General features: G+C 41.3%; 1 protein-coding gene across 2 annotated transcripts in view; it reads left to right on the top strand.

Moving 5' to 3' along the window:
* NPTN (neuroplastin) overlaps positions 1-27258 on the top strand; it is a 136347-nt gene that overhangs the window by 94353 nt on the left and 14736 nt on the right. For both annotated transcript variants that reach the window (XM_069765636.1, XM_069765635.1), the window contains exons 6-8: positions 5824-6097; positions 11493-11514; positions 12527-12596. In XM_069765636.1, coding sequence (XP_069621737.1) covers positions 5824-6097; positions 11493-11514; positions 12527-12587 — 357 coding nt within the window. In that variant the 3' untranslated portion in view covers positions 12588-12596. The remainder of the gene's footprint in view (positions 1-5823; positions 6098-11492; positions 11515-12526; positions 12597-27258) is intronic.

Below are 27258 nucleotides of genomic sequence, written 5' to 3'. Positions count from 1 at the left end.
TCTCAACCAGTACTTGGATGTTAAATCTGATAAAGATGGGACTTCAAATAAACTTTACCTCCCTTCCTCCCCAAAACTATGTGGTCACCCCACTAAAACCCTCACCTCAGCAATAACAGGCCTTGGAACAAGAAATCTCAAAGCTCATAAAGCCATCCACAACCTGTCTCCTCCATATATCTCTGAACTAATCTCTCGATATCTTCCCTCACGTGATCTCCGGTCCTCCCAAGACCTCCTTCTCTCCTCCACACTTATTCGCTCCTCATCCAATCGCCTCCAAGACTTCTCCCGAATATCCCCCATCCTCTGGAACTCTCTGCCCCAACACGTCCGACTATCAACCACAGTTGGATCCTTCAGACGGAACCTGAAAACTCATCTCTTCAGGAAAGCCTACAGCCTGCACTGACACCGCTGCTGCCTCATCACTATCGAAGCTACCACCTCACAAACACCGGAGCTACCGCCTCACCAACACCGGAGCTACCGCCTCACCAACACCGGAGCTCCTGCAACCCTCAACCTACTGTCTCCTTCCCCATAATCCTGTAGAATGTAAGCCCGCAAGGGCAGGGTCCTCGCCCCTCTGTATCAGTCCATCATTGTTAGTTTGTTTACTGTATGTGATATTTGTAACTTGTATGTAACCCCTTCTCATGTACAGCACCATCGAATCAATGGTGCTATATAAATAAATAATAATAATAATCAAAGACGTGATCCAAGAAGTTCCCCTACTGGAAAGAGGGAAAGGGTTCTTTTCCCCACTATTTCTGGTCCCAAAACCGGATGCTTCCTTCCGCACAATAATAAATTTACGAAAACTAAACAGTTATGTAAAAAATCAGACCTTCAAAATGGAATCTATAAAATAAAAAATCTGTTTCTGAATTGCTTCATGATAGTGTTGGATCTCAGCGACGCCTACTATCACGTCCCCATCCACAAAAACTCCCAGAAATACCTCAGACTAGTAGTAGTCATGAGAGGAGAAATAAGACAATACCAGTACAAGGCCCTTCCATTTGGCATTTCAGTAGCACCCCGTATATTTTCCAAATTGGTAGCGCAAATGATGGCCCATATAAGAGAAAAAGACATTCTAATAATACCATATCTGGACGACTTTCTAATTGTCAGCAACTCAGCCCAACACTGTCGCCAACAATGCCACAGAGTAATAAAAATTCTAACGGAGTTAGGTTGGCTCCTAAATCTCCAAAAGTCAAAACTAGAACCGACCAGGGTTCAAGAGTTTTTGGGCCTAACTTTGGACTCGATAACACAGGAATGTCATCTTCCAGACCAGAAAAAACAGAAAATATCAAATCTTGTGTCCAGAGCTCGCTCAAACCCTCATATGACCCTGAGAGGGGCGATGTCACTGCTGGGGTCCCTTTCTGCTTGTCTCCCAGCAATACAGTGGGCACAAATTCACACGAGGGACCTCCAGTGGGATATTCTGAGGAATCAGGTTACACTGGGGGGACACCTAGAAGGACACATGATTCTAAATTCAAACACTATTCGTTCCCTAGCCTGGTGGTTAGATTCCAACAACCTATCAAAGGGGGTTCCGTGGGTAATAGACATATCTCGGATAGTTACCACGGATGCCAGTCCCACGGGGTGGGGAGCTCACCTGGACAACAGTATCACTCAGGGAGTCTGGACAGATCAAGAATACGAGGTATCCTCAAATCAAAAAGAACTTTGGGCAGTGAGCCACGCTCTATCATTTTTTCTTCCCAGCCTGCAGGGGCATCATGTCCGGGTTTTTTCGGACAATCAGGTAGTGGTAGCCTACCTGAATCATCAGGGGGGGACCAGATCCCAAGCCCTAATGAAGGCCACTTCCCAGATCTTCACCTTAGCAGAAGACAACTTCCTATCCCTCTCTGCGCTACATATAAAGGGGGTAGAGAAACAAAAAGCAGACTTCTTAAGCCGTACCCGGTTAAAAAAAAGGGGAATGGACGCTGAACCAAAGCATCTTCGATCAGATCACCAAAATCTGGGGGGTCCCTGTAATAGACCTCTTTGCCAGTGCAGAAAACAGAAAAGTAAAGGAATTTTGTTCTCTGAACCCCAGAGGGGGCCCTCGGGCACTGGATGCATTCACGATCCCCTGGACTCAGGGTCTTGCGTACTCTTTTCCCCCTCATATACTTATCCCGGCAGTTCTGCGGATAATCAGACAGGACAGGGCGAGAATCATCCTAATAGCCCCCTTCTGGCCCAAAAGGGCCTGGTTTTCCTGGCTGAGAATCCTATCGGTCACCGATCCCTGGGTTCTCCCGGACCTTCCGGACCTCTTATCACAGGGACCGGTGTACCACCCTCAGTCAGCAAATCTCCACTTGACAGCGTGGAACTTGAGAGGTCACTACTAAGGGCAAGGGGCTTTTCAGATAATTTAGTGTCTACACTATTAAGTAGAAAAACAGTAACAACTAAAATCTACGGTAAGACCTGGAAAAAGTTTCTGTCCACCTCCTGGGGTAAAACTACAAGATGGGGTCCCAGTGGTCAAAATATTAGAATTTCTACAGAAAGGCTTGGATATGGGCCTCTCGGTGAGCACCTTAAAAGTGCAAATAGCGGCTTTAGGTGCATTATACAGTGAGAATATTGCCACTAACCCATGGGTAACAAGGTTTATTAAAGCTGCGATATGGTTTAAACCCTTAAAAATCAAGTCTTCCAACCTGGGACTTAAATTTAGTCTTATCAGCTCTGACAGAACCTCCGTTCGAGCCCATAGATTCGATACCACTTAAAATCTTTTCTCTCAAAACGGCCCTTCTCACAGCTTTGACATCTGCCCGTAGAATTAGTGACCTCCAGGCTCTATCTGCGAACCCTCCCTTCACGCAAATCATGGATGATAGGGTAATACTAAAAACAGACCCCGCTTATCTAACCAAGGTTGCTTCCAATTTCCACAGGTCCCAGGAAATAATCCTTCCTTCCTTCTGCCCAAACCATAAAAATAAGAAAGAGGAAAGGTTCCACACATTAGATGTAAGAAGGTGTTTAAAACATTACTTAGAATCCTCCCAACAGTATAGGAAGGAAGGGTCTCTCTTTATCTGTTTTCAGGGACCTAGGAAAGGACTCAAAGCCTCCAAAAGCACTATAGCTCGCTGGGTAACTGATGCGATAGCCTTGGCGTACTCATCCACGGGAAACGCAGTTCCTGAGGGGCTCAAGGCGCACTGTACAAGAGCTATGGCGACCTCCTGGGCCAAAAGGTCGGAGGTACCAATAGACAAAATTTGTAAGGCAGCCACCTGGTCGTCACCTTCAACCTTTTTTAGGCACTACCGCTTAGACCTGGCCTCTTCTTCTGACTTAACCTTCGGAAGAAGGGTCTTGCAGGCTGTGGTCCCTCCCTAAAGCAATAATCTCTGCAATTCTCTCTGGTAGTGCTGTCATTGGCGACTGAGAATAGAGTAGTTACTTACCGATAACGGTATTTCTCAGAGCCCATGACAGCACCTGCTTATTCCCCCCTGTCACGTGTGCGGTGAGCACCTTATTATACGAAATGTGTGTTTCTAATTTAGACACGGTGTAATCCTGCTAAGCATTTTTGTTAAAATTGTATATTTTCCTGTTGTCACTAACCTGGAGGACCTCTGATGCTCTGTAAACAAAACTGACGCAGGAGAGAGGTACCGCCCTTTTTATCCTGTTGGTTTCCTGTCCCTGAAGGGCGGATTCCCTCTCTCCCTGGTAGTGCTGTCATGGGCTCTGAGAAATACCGTTATCGGTAAGTACTAGATTTCTTGTTCCTACTTTTGCATAATAAATATTTTATGCGGGCTTTATTTTATTTTCATTGGGATGACTTTTTGGTGCATATAGCTTTGTAATTCATCTTCATTTCTTTAATATTTTAAAGGCAGAAAAGGTGAACAAAAATGTTTAATCTGTTTCCAACACCCTCGTCCTCCCTATCACTATCTCTAAGGCTATGTGCACATGTTGCGCATTCGTGTGCGGATTTTTCCGCACCGTCTTTTAAAAATCCGTAGGTAAAACGCACTATTACCCGTAGATTTTACCTGTGGTTTTACACCTGCAAATTCCTATTGAGGAGCAGGTGTAAAACCCTGCGGAATCCGCACAAAGAACTGACGTTCTGCGGAAAATACAATGCAGAATTTCCGCACTGTATTTTTCGCACCATGGGCACAGTGGATTTGATTTTCCATAGGTTTACATAGTACTGAAAACCTGATAGAAAACTGCTGCGAATCCGCAATGTGTGCACATAACCGAACACTGAGAGAAGAGAGGGGACGCCAGAGAGCCATGAGGAGCTCTGAGACATTTGTAACATTTTTGCAAAAGCACTCTGCTAGCTACAGTCTGCAAGATGATGTAAACATATTCTTAATGAAGACTATTTAGAAAGTTGCTTAATATTGCATTTAAAAGGCAAACAATAAGTTACTTCAAATGTGAGGTGGTCCCTAAAAAAAAAAAAAAAAAAAAAAATGGTTTTGTAAATTTTGTTGGAAAAATGAGATCACTGGTCAACTTTTAACCATTTTTAACCATTATAACGTTCTAACAAAAAAAAAAAAAATTTTTTTCCAAAATTGTGCTGATGTAAAGTTGACATGTGGGAAATGTTTTTTATTAACTATTTTGTGTGACGCCATTCTCTAATTTAAGAGTACAAAAAATAAAAGTTTGAAAATTTTTGCCAAATTTCTAATTTTTCATAAATAAACGCAAGTCCTATCGATTAAACTTTATCACGAACATGAAATACAATATGTCGCGAAAAAACAATCTCAGAATCAATGGGATCTGTTGAAGTATTGCAGAGCTCTAACTTCATAAAGTGACAGTGGTCCGAATTGTAAAACTTGGCCCGGTCATTAAGTACAAAAATGGCTCTGTCACTAAAGGGTTAAATTTAGTCTGGGTCTACAAGGCAATTTTGACAGAGAATCGCCCACATTGCACCCCTGAATACAGAATACGGTACCACAGCATAAATATGTAATTAGCCACTATGCAACCCACCATTCCAAATTGTTGCCCGGGCAGATAAAAATATAAGTTAGCCATTGTGCCTCCCCCAATGTATTACAAGTCCCTGTCTTGTGTGTTATCTCGAAACCCCACACACACATATGTGCGCACACACACATATGTGCGCACACACACACGTCCACTCCTTCCCCAATTCTATACAATTGCATGTCCGCTCTCCCCCACTGTGTTGAAAATAATCACTTGCCTCCCCAGATGATCCCCTATGGCACTACTTCTAGCCCGGCACCTTTCTTTGACACAGCGACATGATGATGTACTTGTGCCATCTGAGTCTAAGAGAGCGCAAGACAGGAAGCCAAGAAATGCTTTCTACCCTGCGATGTGCGTTGCCAGTGTTGGCGAAAGACTAGAAACGCAAACTGGCCCTGGTGCTAGCCCAGATTGCCTTCATTATAATCAGTCCCTGGCGCGAGCTGTAAGAAATTCTATTTGGGCTTGAGATCTCTGGCCTATAGTATGTATCTTACTGTGCTATGAAAATGCCCTGATGTTCCTGCCCAGCTGGTTGCCTGATACCATTCCTTTTCCTTTGTTACCAATCTATGGTAACCTTAAAATAATAAAAGTGCTGGTGTGTTCATGCACAGTGATGTCGGCACGGTCCCCTTCACCAGTTGCTAGGCAGCAGCTAAATCTCGCTAGGGCTCTGCTAACTAGATCTGTGCTTATAGACTATTCAGTGGGGTATATTTTTTGGGTGATCTTTTGCTGCCGTATCTAAATAATGCTTTTGTCACTTTGCAGGAACTAAATAATGAAAGCGACCGTATCTTTATCACCCACAAAGATAACTATACAGAATTAAAAATAATTAACCTGGACATCGCCAAAGACCCCGGAGTCTACCAATGTAATGCTACCAATCCTGTTGGCACTGTATGCAGTAAGATCATCTTGCGAGTGCGCAGTCATTTGGCTCCAGTATGGCCCTTCCTTGGCATTGTGGCAGAGATAGTCATCTTAGCTGTCATTATTGTGGTGTATGAAAAGCGCAAAAGACCAGATGAAGTACCAGACGGTAAGAACAGGATGAGGGACATATGTGTAATATTTTCTGTCTAAACACCTTATTATACTCAAATGAAAATTAGACATCCACTGTATTAGGTTAAAAAACTAGAGCCCCGACTAAACTCTGTGGAATTTGAGACCTTGCATGTGCGTGTAGAAAAGTGTTCATGGACACTATCTTTTTATGGCACTTTAAAGCTGTCCAGTGCTAAGGGAGAACCTGCTATATATAATTCTTGCATATCTTGCATGTATTTATTGCAATGCAAATTTCTGATGTGGAAGGCACTAATAAGCCTACAACACTGTGACTATAGTAAAAGATTTTGCTTTAAACTCAATTCCTTATTTGCAGAAAAAGATCCACAAGACCTTGTATTTAAGAGTAATGAAATGGCATCCCATAGTGCAGAGGTTTTGGGTAGATAAAAATTAACTGAGAGTAAGTTGAGCTGCTCACATTGGTGAGATATGCTTATAACAGGCACATCTCTGTCTGAAAGGTAGTAAAGGGTGGACCATCTGCTGCTCCTCCTTGTGCCGATTATACACGACAGCAACCACAGTAAGTGCAGAATGAAAACAAGCATAATTGGGCGCAGCCGGCATAGAATATAGCTGATATCTAGAAGTGTGGTCACTTTATTGGGGCTATGTATTTTGGTAGCGAAACAGGTGCCTTCATCGGGCCTTGTAGTGCTGAAATTCGTAACCTCAGTCGTGACCATACATCTGGTCTGCGAGCCATTGTCTTTTCCAGTAGCACCAGTTGTTCCTTATTTTTCTTCTACAATGCACTGCAGGCATGCGTAATGTTGTAACACTAAAGGCAAGTTGACAGCTATAATATGGATTTTAGCTTTTTGGTTTTGCAGTCTAGTCTTGCTTAGTTTGAATAATAGCTTGGGCATCAGATTGTTCAGCCACCATTGCCTCACAAAAAGCTGCTGCTTATTGCAGTACGAGCATTGTGAATAAGATTTTAGAAAAAGCTGCAGTGTTGAGCTTTGAAATTCAACATTTCCAACCTGTCAATTTATGCAGTGAATTTTCACTGTGGATTTCATCCAATGCACCGAAAAAGGTGGAGCTCTGCTTAAAATCTTCAACAAATTCTGCACCACGTAGTGCTATTATTCACCATGGAGGCCCTGCGGCAGGAATGTCTCGTTTATTGAAATCTACGTAGTTTCCTCACCCAATTATATTGAATTGTATTTATTGCCCAACTAGAAAAAAGATGAGCTTCTTTCTCAGACTACTATGAAGTCCGCTATTCTTGGTCCAATATGTTGAAGGGATATGTGCAAGAAAGTTGCACATAGAAAATGATATCCTAGCAATCTGCCATTGCTTCCTGTGATTGGAATTTTTCTTTAATCTGGTACAAAACTGACTTTCGATATCAAAGTAGTAGAAACCCTCCAACATTGTTAGTCTACGCAGATCTGTGGTAGTTCGGCACCCCTACCAATTAAGCTGTTTGCAGCTCTGGTGGCAACCGGATATAAACACTGTTTTCGGAGAGCAAACAACATTTTCCATTCTCAGGTACAGCAGCTCAGCTCTATTTACCTCAATTAGACTCTTAGGTGCAATATCCAAGAACGAACATTGCACAGTGTACAGAGCGATTATGTTCTGTGTCATACACTGCTTACATCCTCCCCTGCCATAGCTGATTGGTGTGCTTGTCGGCCCTCCATCAATTTGCCATTGATGACAGATACTAAATAGTAGACTTACAGAGGTAAGTATAACATTATGTGGAAGGGGAAATTCTGAATAGCATTTATGTTGAATTGCTTGATCAAGTAGAAATAATCTATAAATAATATTTAAAGGATTGATTATTTTTTCTCAGCTGATATGGTATGATAGAATATTTTTTTTTAATAACCATGTCACTCACAAATTTCTTCCCCTGTCCTGGTATATCTGGTAAGTGTGAGCTATATATGCATTTATGTAAAGAATTTCTACAGAGGTAGCAGACATTTAATGTTTGTGAAGGTTTGTATAAATTATGACTGAGCCATGGTGCCACCTTGCTGTGGGCGTGAAACGCACTGCTGATGACTTCATGCTAATGGTATCTTGTTGGTAAGGAATTGGGCATTTCTGCGGTTTTTACAAAACTCTTTAAAACACCTGTACAAAGTTGAATAGTTCCGTACTGTTCTAGAAGTTGGGGAGATTCTGTGATGTTGATTCTGTGTCTCTCGGACAGTAATTCAGCAGTGCATTTTATACACTTCGGCATGACATGCGTTATTTCCCGGCTCAGCTTCGCACTACTTTATATGGTTTACATATTATGCATCTTGTATACTTTACTAGTTAATTTTGAAGCCCGGATTCTACTATTAAATAGAAGGGATGCAGTGAGCTATGCTGCTCAATGTGCTTCTTTAGACTGAGAGCAAACTAGGCCACTGCAGGATGGAAGTGTTCAAGGCCAGCAAAATTCATCTTTTCTAAATAGTTTAGGTTGCAAAAACTATTGTAATTTAACTTTAATGGCTAAACTTTTGAAATTGACACTTCTGTAGTTTTAATTGTGGTGGGCTCATGTTAATATTTTTGTGTGTTTGCTTTTTAATTATTCTTTGGTTATAAAATATCAATAATGTTAACCAAACCATTGAATGTGAAGACAAATACAAAGTACTTTGATTCTCTGCCATTCGTTTGCCTTTCCACCCCTCTGGTGTAGCTAGTTCCACATTAATAAGCGTAATCCTTGATGGAGTCATAATTTTCTTGACGGTAACCAGAGGCCTGAACTCTTCAGCTTTAATATCTATATACAGATAATGTGTGTGCATGGGTGTGAGTGTGTTGGGGATTTTCCTTCAAATGGACGTTTCCATCATGATGCACTGCAGTTCTTGCTGCCTTTTATTTAGTGGGAATTCAGTGCATCCTGCTGGTCAGAGTAAGCACTGCCTGTATATAAACCTGCCCTTCCTTTCACCATTGCTTCCTATCCACTTCACATTTTGCTTGCCTCTTTTCTCAGCAGCACAGATCGAATTGGCCACTTTGTCTGTCTTTTTATTTTCCAATGACATTTTATTTTCTATCCAATTTTTAATTTTCTTTACTTTGTTGGTCGGGAGGGGGAAATCCAGGGAGGCAGCTTCTCTAATTATACTTGTCGGTTACTGTGACTTTTTTTTCCCCCCTTCAATTGCATCAAACCTTAAATATTATGGTGGTAAGTGCGAGTTCTGCATGCTTTTCCAGTTTGTCTAATCTCGCTTCCGTTGTTGGGATTGCTCAAGCCCATGATGTTAACACTTGGAGTTTTCCCTCATCCACTCTCACGACTAATTTTCAGTTTGTTTTAGTTTTTTGTTTGTTTTCCCCCTTGCTTTTGTTTGAGGAAAAAACTTTTTTTGTAATGTTACTTATCCCCACTTCCTTCCTTATCTCTACTTTTATACAAGATAAAGTGTGCCATGGCCTGTTCTGCTCTTGGCTTGAGTTTAGAACTTCTATCAATGGTATAGTTGCCCAGCTCGGCATGTCAAAACAAGGATGCGTTAATTATGTTCCTCAGTTCCCAATCCACTATTAAGAAGCGATCCATTAGTTGCTGATGTCAGATACATCTATATGGTGTCGGAACTCTGTTTCTCAAATCACCTGGTTCCTCCACATTTCCCTTTGGTGATGGGGATTTACACATTAGAGCGTTCTATACAGACAAATGTTATACAAAGATATATAGCTAAAAAGAAAAAGCTTCAATTTTCCCTAGACACACAGGGAAATGTAAATGGACTTGTGACTGGCATTTGTAGGCACCTGCGCTATTTTTCTATGCATTTGTTTTTATTTAGGACAAGGCTGGAAGTGTTGTGGGGAAACCGGGACACATGAGCTTCTCTCAGTCCTATAGTAATCTGCCACCGATTAAAGTTACAGATCACCTCTTGGATACCTTTTTTTTTCTTTAGTAAACATATATCAGACCTGTTTTCCTTTATATAATCTAAAATTCATAGATACACATAACAGTATGTTATACGAGCACTAGATGTCACCAGAGAACGCTTGTAAACATACAGTAGAACTTATGAAGGTGATGCAAAGTCCATCTGAACTATCCACTGGTGGGTGACACTGTACCATTCCTAAACTACTGTGGCGTATACCGTTTGTGTTGATTCTAACCCTCTGCAGTCTCATTAACATGAATATAAGAAATCTTTACTTACAAAAGAATGGACTGGTGTTGCATTTGTATGTGAGTGCGTGTGTGCTCGTGCGTTTTTGTTTAGGGAACATGGTTGCGATGTGTCAGGCCCTCTGTGTAAATGTAGCTCTTGTGCGTCAATATGGCACGCTGTAGTCCTACCCAGTCTGACTTTTCTGTCCCATTTCAAAATGCATTTTGCCAGTTTACCAGATGTCTGTTGACAAAGGCTTGTTGACTGTCTGTGCACAGTTGTTTTTTTTTTTTTTCTCTTTATTTTGCTTTAATTTCCCGCCCCTGGAAATTTCTTTTTGTTTTTGGCTACCTGTTGACATTGCTCATGTGTTGGCAGCAGGTAGAAAGGTAGTAATATAGGTCATGTGATCATATTACTCCCGGTTTGTGCTCATGCAGGTACCAACACTTGTTTGAGAGATCGTACCTTCTCCATCTTTTTGCTTCATGTGCACTAGTATCCTTGTGGAATCCTGCTGTTATTTTTTCTTAAAGACTTCAGTGAAAATCCCCTTGCTTTTTTTTAAGACTCCTGATGTCAGCAGTTTATACATTTTCACTTGAAAATCGATTCTAATACTGTAAAATAAATTCTGACCATTGTGAGAAACAGAAAAGTAATTTGGTACTCGTAGGAAAAAGTGTAATACAGGTCTAAGGGCCTAAAAAGCTAAAAAAAAAAAAAAAAAAAGTAGCTGAAGTCTGATGGGAGTATAATTTCCAATTATCTTTGTCTGGAAGAAAGCTAGCTCGTACAAGCAGTGCGGGATCCTTAGAGTTGATTTACGTTAGTTAATATAAATTTACACCAGGCTAAGGGAGGACCTACTCTGGTCACCGGCACCCCTCACCCAACCATAAGAAAACAACCAGCAGGATTTTACAACTGAAATGTTGGGTTTGTCTTGTCATTAAATCTACTCAGTGAACCACTGGAACTAGGGGACAAGATGATTTCAATAAATCACCACAATCTGTCCACTACCGTTGCAGTCCTTCATGGCCTATCAGACTTGAGCTTCATTATAAGGAACATAACCAATCATTTACAATAACAAGATGCCTTCAGATGCAAGTGACTGTGGAGCGTCCACGCAGAGTATAATTTGTAAATGTGATCCTGAATATTTACTAATTTTCATTTTCTGGTTTCCTTTCCCAAATGCTTTGGCTGTTGGTGCAGATGATGAACCAGCTGGACCTATGTAAGTAAACGATCTGTCTTCATTATTCCCTCCTTTCACGATAGTGCTTGTGTAAATGGGTTATCCAAAAGTTAGCAAGCTATCCTGCAGCTAAATGATAACTTGGTGATCACTGGGGTTACCCCACTGGTATCCTTACCAATCCCAGAAGCAGTACTCTAAAGCTGACCCTACACATATTATCGTTCAGCCCAAAGCAATCCCTGCCACCTCTCCCATACACAGGAGTGCTTACTCAGCCGAGCGCTCATGTGTTCCCTATTAGAAAACTGCCAGCTGACACGTCGACCGGCGATTTTTATCTCTGGGAGAACAATACCATCAGCAGTTCGAAATCAGACACTCACGATGAACATCTGTCTGTACAATCAGTTGGCCGGCCCATACAAATTAGACCATTGGATGAACTTGTCAATATTTTCAGGTTCAGCCAACATTATGTTGTGTGTATGGCGCCTTTAAGAGCCCCCTTTTAAATGGAGCGATAGCAATGTATGTCACTGCTCTATTAATTGTCTTTGGGATTGCCAGAAAAAGTAGAGCACCATAAACCGTGAATGGAGCCATACCTTTCATAGATAACATGTCGACTTCGCAACAACCAGAAAAAGCCTTGGGGCACGTTCACATACATCAGTATTAGTAAGCCAAAATCGGGAGTGGAGCATGAGAAAAGTATAATAGAAACACGTCACCACTTTTGCATTTTTCACCCACTCCTTATTTTGGATTACAAATACCGAGGTAAAATACTGAACTTGTGAAGGTGGCCTTACAAAAGCTTTCAATTGTATGGTTGCAAATGTTGCTGTCATAACTTGTTACTTTCAGTGTGGCTCTTATTTTCTGGTTTTACCATTGAGAAAAGCTAGTTTATTTAAGATAACTATGACTTGTATGCAAAAATGTTAATATTCAATGAAACTAGTATCTATATCATAGAAAAACAATGAGTTGAGTATAGTTGATTGTTCATTGTAAGTTTGATTCTCATGTTTCTATCTTCTTTTAGGAAGAGTAACTCTACAAACAACCACAAAGATAAGAACTTGAGGCAAAGAAACACAAGCTAAACAAATTTGGTAAGTAAAGGAACATGTTATGATAGAATATTAAATCTGCCTTTTGCTTATTTTCAAATATGCCATAATTCTGGCTTAGGCCGGCATCACACTTAACGTATTAACCCATTACTTGCCAAATTCAAATTTTTACAAGTACGGATTTTTCAGAAAAGGGTGTCCCAATATTCAGTTAAAAATGACATGATTCCTATTTTGAAAACATTCATTTTACAAACACAACACAAAAAATTGGACCTAATTATAAAAATTATAAAATCTTAGTTGCTAGAAGCTAAAGATTAGGCGTCCCAAAAAAGGACATTGGTAGATAATGGGTTAAAAATCGGTCCGATTCTCGCGGCCGAGAGTTGCACGAGTGTTCTCCGTATGGTCATCTGTGTGTAATCTGTTTGCAATGCGATGATGTGATGTCGTCGCATCTATGTATCCATATGACATCCGTATGGTATCCGATTTTAACATGAGCTTCTACATACAGCAGTTCTGTCATTTACACATCATTTTAAAACTAAATTTGCTTCAAAACACACACACATATATATACAGTACAGACCAAAAGTTTGGACACACCTCATTTAACCCCTTTCTGGCATCGGACGTACTATCCCGTCGAGGTGGGGTGGGCCCCTATGACCACCGACGGGATAGTACGTCCAGCGCGATCGGCGGCGCTCACGGGGGGAGCGCGGCCGGGTGTCAGCTGCCTATCGCAGCTGACATCCGGCACTATGTGCCAGGAGCGGTCACGGACCGCTCCCGGCACATTAACCCCTGGCACACCGCGATCAAACATGATCGCGATGTGCCGGCGGTGCAGGGAAGCATCGCGCCGGGAGGGGGCTCCTTGCGGGCTTCCCTGAGCCCCCGCAGCAACGCGATCTGATCGCGTTGCTGCGAGGGTCTGCTCACCTCCCTCCCTGCTCCAGGCCCGGATCCATGATGGCCGCGGCATCCGGGTCCTGCAGGGAGGGAGGTGGCTTCACAGAGCCTGCTCAGAGCAGAGTGCTATGCAAACTGTCAGATCATTGATCTGTGATGTCCCCCCCTGGGGCAAAGTAAGAAAAAAAAAATTTCCAAATGTGTAAAAAAAAATAAAAAATATTCCTAAATAAAGAAAATATATATATATATTATTCCCATAAATACATTTCTTTATCTAAATAAAAAAAAAAAAAATAAAACTACACATGTAGTATCGCCGCGTCCGTAACGGCCCGACCTATAAAACTGGCCCACTTGTTAACCCCTTCAGTAAACACCGTAAGAAAAAAAGAGGCAAAAAACAACGCTTTATTATCATACCGCCGAACAAAAAGTGGAATAACACGCGATCAAAAAGACAGATATAAATAAACATGGTACCGCTGAAAGCGTCATCTTGTCCCGCAAAAAACGAGCCGCCATACAGCATCATCAGCAAAAAAATAAAAAAGTTATAGTCCTGAGAATAAAGCGATGCCAAAATAATTATTTTTTCTATAAAATAGTTTTTATCGTATAAAAGCGCCAAAGCATAAAAAAAATGATATAAATGAGGTGTCGCTGTAATCGTACTGACCCGAAGAATAAAACTGCTTTATCAATTTTACCAAACGCGGAATGGTATAAACACCTTCCCCAAAAAAAATTCATGAATAGCTGGTTTTTGGTCATTTTGCCTTACAAAAATCGGAATAAAAAGCAATCAAAAAATGTCACGTGCCCGAAAATGTTACCAATAAAAACATCAACTCGTCCCGCAAAAAACAAGACCTCACATGACTCTGTGGACCAAAATATGGAAAAAATTATAGCTCTCAAAATGTGGTAACGCAAAAAATATTTTTTGCAATAAAAAGCGTCTTTCAGTGTGTGACGGCTGCCAATCATAAAAATCTGCTAAAAAACCCGCTATAAAAGTAAATCAAACCCCCCTTCATCACCCCCTTAGTTAGGGAAAAATTAAAAAAATGTATTTATTTCCATTTTCCCATTAGGGTTAGGGCTAGAGTTTGGGTTGGGGCTAAAGTTACAGTTAGGGTTTAGATTACATTTACAGTTGGGAATAGGGTTGGGATTAGGGTTAGGGGTGTGTTTGGATTAGGGTTTCAGTTATAATTGGGGGGTTTCCACTGTTTAGGCATATCAGGGGCTCTCCAAACGCGACATGGCGTCCGATCTCAATTCCAGCCAATTCTGCGTTGAAAAAGTAAATCAGTGCTTCTTCCCTTCCGAGCTCTCCCGTGTGCCCAAACAGGGGTTTACCCCAACATATGGGGTATCAGCGTACTCAGGACAAATAGGACAACAACTTTTGGGGTCCAATTTCTCCTGTTACCCTTGGGAAAATACAAAACTGGGGGCTAAAAAATTATTTTTGTGGGGAAAAAAAAGATTTTTTATTTTCACGGCTCTGCGTTATAAACTGTAGTGAAACACTTGGGGGTCCAAAGTTCTCACAACACATCTAGATAAGTTCCCTGGGGGGTCTAGTTTCCATTATGGGGTCACTTGTGGGGGGTTTCTACTGTTTAGGTACATTAGGGGTTCTGCAAATGCAATGTGACACCTGAAGACCATTCCATCTAAGTCTGCATTCAAATGGCACTCCTTCCCTTCTGAGCCCTCCCATGCGCCCAAACAGTGGTTCCCCCCACATATGGTGTATCATCGCACTCAAAACAAATTGGGCAACAAATTTTGGAGTCCAATTTCTCCTGTTACCCTCGGGAAAATACAAAACTGGGGGCTAAAAAAATAATTTTTGTGGGAAAAAATATTTTTGTTTTATTTTTACGGCTCTGCATTATAAACTTCTGTGAAGCCCTTGGTGGGTCAAAGCGCTCACCACACATCTAGATAAGTTCCTTAGGGGGTCTACTTTCCAAAATGGTGTCACTTGTGGGGGGTTTCAATGTTTAGGCACATCAGTGGCTCTCCAAACGCAACATGGCGTCCCATCTCAATTCCTGTCAATTTTGCATTGAAAAGTCAAACGGCGCTCCTTCCCTTCCGAGCTCTTCCATCCGCCCAAACAGTGGTTTACCCCCACATATGGGGTATCAACATACTCAGGACAAATTGTACAACAACTTTTGGGGTCCAATTTCTTCTTACCCTTGGGAAAATAAAAAATTGGGGGCGAAAAGATAATTTTTGTGAAAAAATATGATTATTTATTTTTACGGTTCTACATTATAAACTTCTGTGAAGCACTTGGTGGGTCAAAGTGCTCACCACACCTCTAGATAAGTTCTTTAGGGGGTATACTTTCCAAAATGGTGTCACTTGTGGGGGGTTTCAATGTTTAGGCGCATCAGGGGCTCTCCAAACGAAACATGGCGTCCCATCTCAATTCCAGTCAATTTTGCATTGAAAAGTCAAATGGCGCTCCTTCGCTTCCGAGCTCTGCCATGCGCCCAAACAATGGTTTACCCCCACATGTGGGGTATCGGCGTACTCAGGACAAATTGTACAACAATGTTTGGGGTCCATTTTCTCCTGTTACCCTTGGTAAAATAAAACAAATTGGAGCTGAATTAAATTTTTTGTGAAAAAAAGTTAAATGTTCATTTTTATTTAAACATTCAAAAAATTCCTGTGAAGCACCAGAAGGGTTAATAAACTTCTTAAATATGGTTTTGAGCACCTTGAGGGGTGTAGTTTTTAGAATGGTGTCACACTTGGGTATTTTCTATCATATAGACCCCTCAAAATGACTTCAAATGAGATGTGGTCCCTAAAAAAAATGGTGTTGTAAAAATGAGAAATTGCTGGTCAACTTTTAACCCTTATAACTCCCTAACAAAAAACAAATTTTGGTTCCAAAATTGTGCTGATGTAAAGTAGACATGTGGGAAATGTTACTTATTAAGTATTTTGTGCGACATATCTCTGTGATTTAATTGCATAAAAATTCAAAGTTGGAAAATTGCAAAATTTTCGCCAAATTTCCGTTTTTTTCACAAATAAACGCAGGTACTATCAAAGAATTTTTACCATTGTCATGAAGTACAATATGTCACGAGAAAACAATGTCAGAATCACTGGGATCCGTTGAAGCGTTCCAGAGTTATAACCTCATGAAGGGACAGTGGTCAGAATTGTAAAAATTGGCCCGGTCATTAACGTGCAAACCACCCTTGGGGGTAAAGGGGTTAAAGATTTTTCTGTGTTTTCATGACTATGAAAATTGTAGATTCACCCTGAGGGCATCAAAACTATGAATTAACGCATGTGAAATTATATACTTAACAAAGTGTGAAACAACTGAAATTATGTCTTTATATTCTAGGTTCTTCAAAGTAGCCACCTTTTGCTTTGATGACTGCTTTGCACACTCTTGGCATTCTCTTGATGCCTTCAGTGTGAATGTACAATTTTCATAGTCATGAAAATAAAGATAAATCTTCAAACGAGAAGGTGTGTCCAAACTTTTGGTCTGTTTTGTCTATCTATCTATCTATCTATCTATCTACAAAGAATGTACAGGGGTTGGACAAAATAATGGAAACACCTGGAAACATCAACAAAAGTTAGTTTAATCTGGTGTAGGTCCTCCTTTTGCGGCGATTATAGTCTGAATTCTCCGAGGTATGGATTCATACAAGGTGTGAATTGTTTCCAAAGGAATTTGAGCCCATTCTGCAGTTAAAACACCCTCCAGTTCTCTGAGCGACGATGGCGGCGGAAATCAACGTCTAACTTGAATCTCTAAAATCGACCATAAATGCTCAATAATATTGAGGTCTGGGGATTGTGGGGGCCAGATGAGATGCTCAACTTCATTAGAATGTTCCTCGTGCCATGCTTTAACGATTCTAGCTGTATGAATTGGTGCATTATCATCCTGAAAGATGGCGTTCCCCTCCGGGAACTGTGCTTGAACCATTGGATGCACTTGGTCACCCAAAATGCCTAAATAATCTCGGCTGTTAATTCTTCCATGAAGGGATATCATTGGCCCGGCGGATCTCCACGAAATAGCACCTCAGATCATCACAGAACCTTCACCATGTTTTACGGTTGGGAGAAGGCAGTCTGGATGGAATGCTTCTTTCGGCTGTCTCCAAACGTACACTCGGCCGGAGGTCGTAAATAGGGTAAACGATGATTCGTCTGAGAATCACATGTTTCCACTGCTTGAGGGACCAATTCTGGAGGTTTCTACACCACTCTAAACGCTTGGAAACATTTGTCATTGAGAGCAGCGGTTTTCTAACTGCAGCTCTTCTGTGGAATCCAGATTTGTGCAGCTCCCGACGAACAGTTTTCGTGGAAACTGGGTTCTGTAGGTGTTCATTGACCTCAGCAGTGATTTTCGGAGCCGTGGTCTTGCGATCCTCTCTCACAATTCGCTTTAGAGTCCGACGGTCTCTCTGTCAACTTTGACTTTCGGCCGGACCTGTGCTTTGCTACTGACGTTTTTCCTTCTTTCAAACAGTCATTACTTTGGAGAAAGTACGTCTTGACACGCCAAGCATTCGGGCACTTTCTGTTACACTAGCGCCTGCCATACGAGCACCAACAATTTGGCCTCTTTGAAAATCCGAGAGGTCTGCCATTGGTATCAGGTTCTCATCAATGTTCTTACAATTATGCAAAACAAACAGTTAATTTACATACACATATCACATAACACAAATAATCAACTACAAAACATTACCATATGTCATGGTTTGCATGTTTATCACATGTTCGAAGATTATGATACCAAAACGTTAGGTGTTTCCATTATTTTGTCCAACCCCTGTAGATAGATAGATTAAAAGCTGGCAAATGATCTGCCGCGTACAGTATAATCACAGAGTGAGGAGTCAGAATAGATAGAAGAAAAGCCGGTAATTCATCTGTTGGCTTCTGTAAAATCACTGCAGGAGCCGACAGGATAGAAGAAATGGTTTACATACAGTAAATAGATGCAGAACAGGTAGATATATAGATGTCAGTGACAAATACAATTAGTACAGTGTGTGCAAATTACTGGACATGTATTTAATAAAAGATTTTACGGAAAAAAAGGGAGTGGGCTCCCACACAATTTTCGCCACCAGCAGAGGAAAAGCTAGCGACTGGGGGCAGATGTTTATAGCCTGGGAAGGGGGTAATACCCATGGAACTTCCCAGGCCTTCATTTATTTTCAAATGTGCTAATATTCAATTTGCTGTCTGATCCAAGTTTCAGATTTTTCTCCTGTAGAAGTGTCTCCCCCAGTAATGTAGGCTGGATGATGTCTGTGTCCAGTATGCTGCGGTCTTCATTATGAGTGAAATAAGTATTGGCATTTTAGCTGTTTAACTGTATCTTAACCCCTTAACGACCGCCGATACGCCTTTTAACGGCGGCAGTTAAGGGTGCTTAAACCACAGCGCCGATAATTAACGGCGCTGTGGATAAAGTGAATAGCGCCCCCCCAGAGTCGGATTTTATCTGGGGTCTCGGTTACCGGGGGTAGCCGAGACCCCAGAGAACATGATTCAGGGGTTTTTTACCGACCCCGAGTTGCGATCACCAGTAATTAACCGTTTACCGGCAGTCGCAAAAAAACACAACACGATTTCCCATTTAATTTCTCTGTCCTCCGATGTGATCGCACATCAGAGGACAGAGAAATGGGGTCCATGATCGCCCCCCCCCCCCCGATACTCGCCTGTCTCCCCCCGGTGCTCCTCGTGGCTTCCGATGGGCGCCGCCATCTTGTTCCAGTCAACCCGGAAGATCTTTGGGGTCTCGGCTGCCAGGGGTTGGCGAGAGCCCAAAGAACTTGATCGGGGTCGGTTTTTACCGACACCTGCTTTGCGATCGCCGGTAATTAACTGTTTACCGGCGACCGCAAAAAAAAAAAAGCGGTGTGTTATTCTCTGTCCTCTGATGTGATCGCACATCAGAGGACAGAGAAATAGGGGGATTCAGGGACCCTGTTATACGTACCGGTGTCCCTGGATCCTCCTGCGTCCCCTCTGCCCGCCGGCTTCTTCATCAGGTAAGAAAATGGCGGGCGCATGCGTAGTGCGCCCGCCATGATCTGCAGACCGGCAGCTAGAGGAGATGGGGCTAAAAGTAGGGTTAGGGTTGGGGCTAAATTTAGGGTTAGGGTTGGGGCTAAATTTAGGGCTAGGGTTAGGCTTCTTTCACACTTGCGTCGGTACGGGGCCGTCGCAATGCGTCGGCCCAACGTACGTTGTGAAAATTGTGCACAATGTGGGCAGCGGATGCAGTTTTTCAACGCATCCGCTGCCCAGTCTATGTCCTGGGGAGGAGGGGGTGGAGTTACGGCCGTGCATGCTACATTGTTACATTGAACGTTTTTTGGTGACGACGGTCCGCCAAAACACATCGGATCCAGTGCACGACGGATGCGACGTGTGGCCATCCGTTGCGATCTGTCGGCAATACAAGTCTATGGGCAAAAAACACATCCTGCGGACACATTTGCAGGATCCGTTTTTTTGTCCAAAACGACGGATTGCGACGGATGCCACACGACGCAAGTGTGAAAGTAGCCTTAGGGTTAGGGTTGGTTCTAAAGTTAGGGCTAGGGTTGGGGCTAAAGTTAGGGCTAGGGTTGCAGCTAAAGTTAGGGATAGAGTTGGGATAAGGGTTAGGGTTTGGATTAGCATTAGGGTTACATTTGGGATTAGGGTTATGGTTAGGGTTGGGATTAGGGTTGTTTTGTGGTTATGGTTGTGATTATCGTTAGGGTTGTGATTAGGATTATGGATCGGGTTGGAATTAGGGCTAGGGGTGTGTTGGGGTTAGGTTTGGAGTTAGAATTGGGGGGTTTCCACTGTTTAGGTACATCAGGGGGTCTCCAAACACGACAGCAATTTTGCGCTCAAAAAGTCAAATGGTGCTCCTTCCCTTCTGAGCTCTGCCGTGGGCCCAAACAGTGGTTTACCCCCACATATTGGGGCATCAGCGTACTCGGGATAAATTGGACAACAACTTTTGGGGTCCAATTTATCCTGTTACCTTTGTGAAAATAAAACTTGGGGGCTAAAAAAACGTTTTTGTGGAAAAAAAAATATTTTTTTTTTTCACGACTCTGCATTATAAACTTCTGTGAAGCACTTGGGCATTTAAAGTTCTCACCACACATCTAGATAAGATCCTTGGGGGGTCTAGTTTCCAAAATGGGGTCACTTGTGGGGGATTTCTACTGTTTAGGTACATCAGGAGCTCTGCAAATGCAACATGACGCCCGCAGACCATTCTATCAAAGTCTGCATTCCAAAACGGCGCTCCTCCCCTTCCGAGCTCTGCGGTGCGCCCAAACAGTGGTTTACCCCCACATATGGGGTATCGGCCTACTCAGCATAAATTGCACAATAAATTTTGGGGTCCAATTTCTCCTGTTACCCTTGTGAAAGTAAAAATTTGGGGGTGAAAAGATCATTTTTGTCGAAAAAATTATTATTTTTTATATTCATGGCTCTACATTATAAACTTCTGTGAAGCAGTTGGGGGCTCATAGTGCTCACCACACATCTAGATAAGCTCTTTGGGGGGGGGGGGGGTTTAGTTTCCAAAATGGAGTCACTTGTGGGGGGTTTCTACTGTTTAGGTACATCAGGAGCTCTGCAAATGCAACATGACGCCCGCAGACCATCCCATCAAAGTCTGCGGCGCTCCTTCCCTTCCGAGTCCCGATGAGTGCCCAAACAGTGCCCCCCCACATATGGGGTATCAGCGTACTCAGGACAAACTGGTCAACAGATTTTGGGGTCCAATGTCTCCTGTTACCCTTGAGAAAATAAAAAATTGCAGGCTAAAAATCATTTTTGAGGGAAAAAAAAGGATTTTTTTATTTTCACGGCTCTACTTTATAAATTTCTGTGAAGCACCTGGGGGTTTAAAGTGCTCACCACACATCTAGATAAGTTCCTTAAGGGGTCTAGTTTCCAAAATGGTGTCACTTGTGGGGGGTTTCCACTGTTTAGGCACATCAGGGGCTCTCCAAACGCGACATGGTGTTCGATTTCAATTCCAGCCAATTCTACATTGAAAAAGTAAAACTGCACTCCTTGTGGGGTATCGACGTACTCAGGAGAAATTGCACAACAACATTTATGGTTAAATTTCTGTTTCTACACTTGTGAAATTAAAAAATGGTTCTGAAGTAAAATGTTTGCAAAAAAGTTAAATGTTCATTTTTTTCCTTCCACATTGTTTCAGTTTCTGTGAAGCACGTAAAGGGTTAATAAACTTCTTGAATGTGGTTTTGAGCACCTTGAGGGGTGCAGTTTTTAGAATGGTGTCACACTTGGGTATTTTTGATCATATAGACCCCTTAAAATGACTTCAAATATGATGTGGTCCCTGAAAAAAAAAAAAATGGTGTTGTAAAAATGAGAAATCGCTGGTCAACTTAACTCCATAACAACAAAAAAAATTTGTTTCCAAAATTGTGCTGATGTAAAGTAGACATGTGGGAAATGTTATTTATTAACTATTTTTTGTGACATATCTCTCTGATTTAAGAGCATAAAAATACAAAGTTTGAAAATTGCAAAATTGTAAAAATTTTCACCATATTTCCGTTATTTTTCATAAATAATCGCAAGTAATATCGAAGAAATGTTACCACTAACATGAAGTACAATATGTCACAAAAAAACATTCTCTGAATCAGCGGGATCCATTAAAGCGTTCCAGAGTTGTAACCTCATAAAGTGACAGTGGTCAGAATTGTAAAAATTGGCTCGGTCATTAAGTACCGAATTGGCTCTGTCACTAAGGGGTTAAATATGTTTTGGTAAATAATGAATTCACCCCCCATCCTGTTTTCACCTTCCTGACCAGGCCAAATATTACAATTCTGACCAGTGTCATTTTGAGGTAATAACTTCAGCGGATCCCACTGTTTCTGAGAGTTTTTTTTTCGTGACATATTGTACTTCATGATGGTGGTAAAATTGGTTCGATATGACTTGCATTTATTTGTGAAAATATTGGAAAGTTGGCAAAATTTTTCTAATTTTCAAACTTAACTCTGGTTTAAGGATATAAGAATTATCATCCAAAATGGTTATTAAATAACATTTCCCATATGTCTACTTTACGTCTCCATCATTTTTTATAAACATTTTTTTTTTTGTTAGGAAGTTGGGGTTTAAAGTTGATCAACAATATCTGATTTCTTTGAAACAAAATTTACAAAACCATTTTTTAGGGACCACATCACATTTGAAGTGACTTTGGGGAGCCCATATGACAGGAAATACCCAAAAGTTACACCATTCTAAAAAATGCAACCATCAAAGTTATCAAAACCACATTAAAAAAGTTTTAGCCCTTCAGGTGATTCACAGGAATTAAAGCAACGTGGAAAGAAAAAAAATTAACATTTTGTTTTTCACAAAGATGTTACTGCGTTTTATAGAGCTCCTGATGTGACTAAATAGTGGAAATCCCCACAAATGATTCCCTCAGGGAACTTATCTAGATGTGTGGTGAGCACTTAGAACCCCCATGTGCTTTACAGAAGTTTATAACGAGCCGTGATAATGTTTTTTAAAAAATTGCGTTTTAGCCCCATACTTTTTATTTTCACAAGGGCAACAAAAGAAAACGGACCACAAAATTTGTTGTGAAAGGTCTCCCGAGTACGCCGATGCCCCATGTGTGGGGGGAAAACTACAAGGAGTGACGTTTTTGAAAGCAGACTTTTGATGGAATGGTCTGCGGACGCAATGTTTCATTTATAGAGCCTTTGGTGTGCCTAAACAGTGGAAACCCCCCACAAGTTACCCCATTTTGGAAACTAGTCCCTCTCAAGGAATTATATGTAGACGTGTGGTAAGCACCTTGAACCCACAGGTTCTTCACAGAATTTTACAATGTTGAACTGTGAAAATATATATATATTTTTTCCCCACAAAAATGCTGTCTTGGTCCCAAATTTTTTCAGGGTAGCAGGAGAAAGTGGACCTCAAAATATGTTGTGCAATTTCTCCTGAGTACACAGAAACCAAAAACTACTTTTAAGGCAGTGAAAAGCTGAGAAGGGAAGAAACGCCATTTTGGAATTCAGATTTTGCTGCAGTGGTTTGAAGGTGCCATGTCACATTGGCAGAGCACCTGAGGTGCCAGAACAGCACAACACTGGGGTCTCTGACTCATTATGGGAATATTCCACTGGGAGTTGCGTCTGAATTATGTATTTCAGAGATTTACACAGAAAACTGGTGTAAGCGCTCAGCGTAGAGCACAGGATAAATGTGAGCCGAGCCTAACTGCGATCTTTTAGGAGACAGAATGAACAACTCAATAGTAGGTCAAGAATTGCTTGTATTTATTTTTACGCCGTTCCCCATCTACTATATAATTGTCTAAGGGTCACTTCCGTCTTTCTGTCTGTCTGTCACGGATATTCATTGGTCGCGGCCAAAACAACCAATCAGAGACGGGCACAGTCCAGCGGCAACATGGCCGCTCCTTCCTCCCTGCAGTCAGTGCCCGCTCTGTACTCCCCTCCAGTCAGCGCTCACACAGGGTTAAAGGCAGCGTTGACCGCGGTGTGACACACTCGGTTAACGCTGCTATTAACCCTGTGTGACCAACTTTTTACTATTGACGCTGCCTATGCAGCATTAATAGTAAAAAGATCTAATGTTAAAAATAATAAAAAAAATTAAAAAATCGTTATATGCTCACGGTCCGTTGCCCCCCCCCCCCCCCCCCCCCCGGATCAGGAACCAGCCTTTCCCGCTCCTCACGGCGCCCCGGTGACTGCTCCATGCATTGCGGTCTCGCGAGACCGCTACGTCATCTCGTGAGACCGCAATGCACTCTTCAGACCAGAGCGCACGAGGAGCGTCGGTAACCGCTTCGATCCGGGGGCCAACGGAGGGTGAGTATATCACTATTTTTTTTTTTTTATTTTGTTTTTTTTAACAGGGGTACAGTGCCCACACTGCTATATACTGCGTGGGCTGTGCTATATACTGCGTGGGCTGTGCTATATACTGCGTGCGTGGTACTGCGCGGGCTGTGCTACATACTCCGCGGGCTGTGCTATATACTCCGTGGGCTGTGCTATATACTACGTGGCCGGCCGCGAACAATCAGCGACAGGCGCAGTCCGGCCGCGAATTGGCGCGGGATTTGAAGCTATATGAAGGCTTTGTTTTTATTGCAGGACAAGATGACGTTTTCAGCTACATCATTTTTTACATTTGTGTTTTTGATCGGGTTCTATTCCACTTTGTTTGGCGGAATATTGAAAAAGGGGGTTATATGTGACAGTTTTATAGATCGGGTCATTCCAGATGCAGTGATACCAAATGTGTACTTTATTTTACATAATGTATTTGAATATATATCTATCTCTATCTATATATCTATCTCTATCTATATATCTATCTCTATCTATATATCTATCTCTATCTATATATCTATCTCTATCTATATATCTATCTCTATCTATATATCTATCTCTATCTATATATCTATCTCTATCTATATATATATCTATAGATCTATATCTATAGATCTATATCTATAGATCTATATATCTATAGATATATATATCTATAGATATATATATCTATAGATATAGATCTATATAGATATAGATCTATATAGATATAGATCTATATAGATATAGATCTATATAGATATAGATCTATATAGATATAGATCTATATAGATATAGATCTATATAGATATAGATCTATAGATAGATATATAGATAGATATATAGATAGATATATAGATAGATATATATAGATAGATATATATAGATAGATAGATAGATAGATATCTATCTATCTATCTATCTATAGATATAGATATAGCTATATATATAGATATAGCTATATATATAGATATAGCTATATATATATATAGCTATATATATATATAGCTATATATATCTATATATATCTATATATATCTATATATATCTATATATATCTATATATCTATATATCTATATATATATATATATATATATATATATATATATATATATATATATATATATATATATATATATATATATATAAAGCTGAATGTGTGTATGTGTGTATGTCCGGGATTGGCATCTGCACCGTCGCAGCTACATCCACAAAATTTTGCACAGTCACACTTCTGGACCCCGAGAGCGTCATAGGCTATATTGTGAGGTGAAATTTTAACCCGGCGCGTTCCAATTCACCAAACAATTTTGCCCCTATCTACATAATGGGGGAAAAAAGTGAAAGGAAAAGTGTTGGAGGCGTCGCAGCTACAGCCACAAAATTTTGCACAGTTACACGTCTGGACCCCGAGAGCGTCATAGGCTATGTTGTGAGGTGAGATTTTAACCCCGCACTTTCCAATTCACCAAACAATTTTGCCCCTATCTACATAATGGGGAAAAGTGAAAGGAAAAGTGTTGGAGGAAAATTGACAGCTGCCAGATGTGAACAAGAGCGATGGCGCCAAAGAGTATATACCGTACAGTTGCTAAGGTGGGGCCCCGACATGGGATACTCACCACACACGGGGATATGAACACACACACAAAATGGGCCACACACTACCACGTGCTTGAACACATATACCACCCTCAGCACACATTTCACCACACATACACCAACCTCGCCACAAAAAAGTCGAAACACAAAAGTCGCCACTCAAAACTCGCCACGCGCAAAACTCGCCACATGCAAAAACTAGGCTCACGCAAAACTCGCCACAAGTGCAAAACTCACCTCATGGAAAACTCGCCACACGCAAAACTTGCACACGCGGAAAAATTGCCACATGCACAAAAGTTGCAACACATGCAAAAGTTGCCTCACACAAAACTTGCACATACTCAAAAGGCACCACACATAAAACTCGCCATGCGCAAAACTCGCCATGTACAAAACTTGCTGTACACAACTTGCTACACTAACCTGTCACATGCAACTCGACACACTAAAAGTTGCTACACGCATGTTGCCACACACAACTTATCTCACAAAAGTCGCTACATGCATGTCGCCACACGCAACTCAACACACACAACTTGACAAACTAAACTCGCCCTAAAACACACACAAGTCTGGTATTATCCTTCAAAAATAAAAATCTGATTAATAAGCAGACAAACTACAACAAATGTACCATATAGGAAATACGGCAGCTGTCAGTCACATGACCTGTCTATTATGTGTATGTGTGAGCTAATATATACTGCCAGGGGGAGGGCTTCCTGTTGGCTGGGGATTTATCAGCCTGCCAATTTAGCTTACAAATGCTGAGGTAAAAATACTGAGCAAATAACGTGTGAACGAGGTCTAATACAGGAGGAGATGACACACAGGTATATACTATATACAGGGTAGATGACACACAGGTATATACTATATAGAGGAGGAGATGACATACAGGTACATACTATATACAGGAGGAGATGACATACAGGTATAAACTATATACAGGAGGAGATGACACACAGGTATATACTATATACAGGAGCAGATGACCTACAGGTATATACTATATACAGGAGGAGATGACATACAGGTATATGCTATATATAGAAGATGACATACAGGAATATACTATATACAGGAGGAGATGACATACAGGTATATACTATATATAGAAGGAGATGACATACAGGTATATACTATATATAGAAGATGACATACAGGTATATACTATATACAGGAGATGACATACAGGTGTATACTATATATAAGG

Source organism: Ranitomeya imitator, chromosome 4, assembly GCF_032444005.1.
Source record: "Ranitomeya imitator isolate aRanImi1 chromosome 4, aRanImi1.pri, whole genome shotgun sequence".
NCBI classification, from domain to species: Eukaryota; Metazoa; Chordata; class Amphibia; order Anura; family Dendrobatidae; genus Ranitomeya; species Ranitomeya imitator.
Note: the sequence above shows the minus strand (reverse complement) of the source record. Positions and strands in the feature narration are given on the sequence as shown.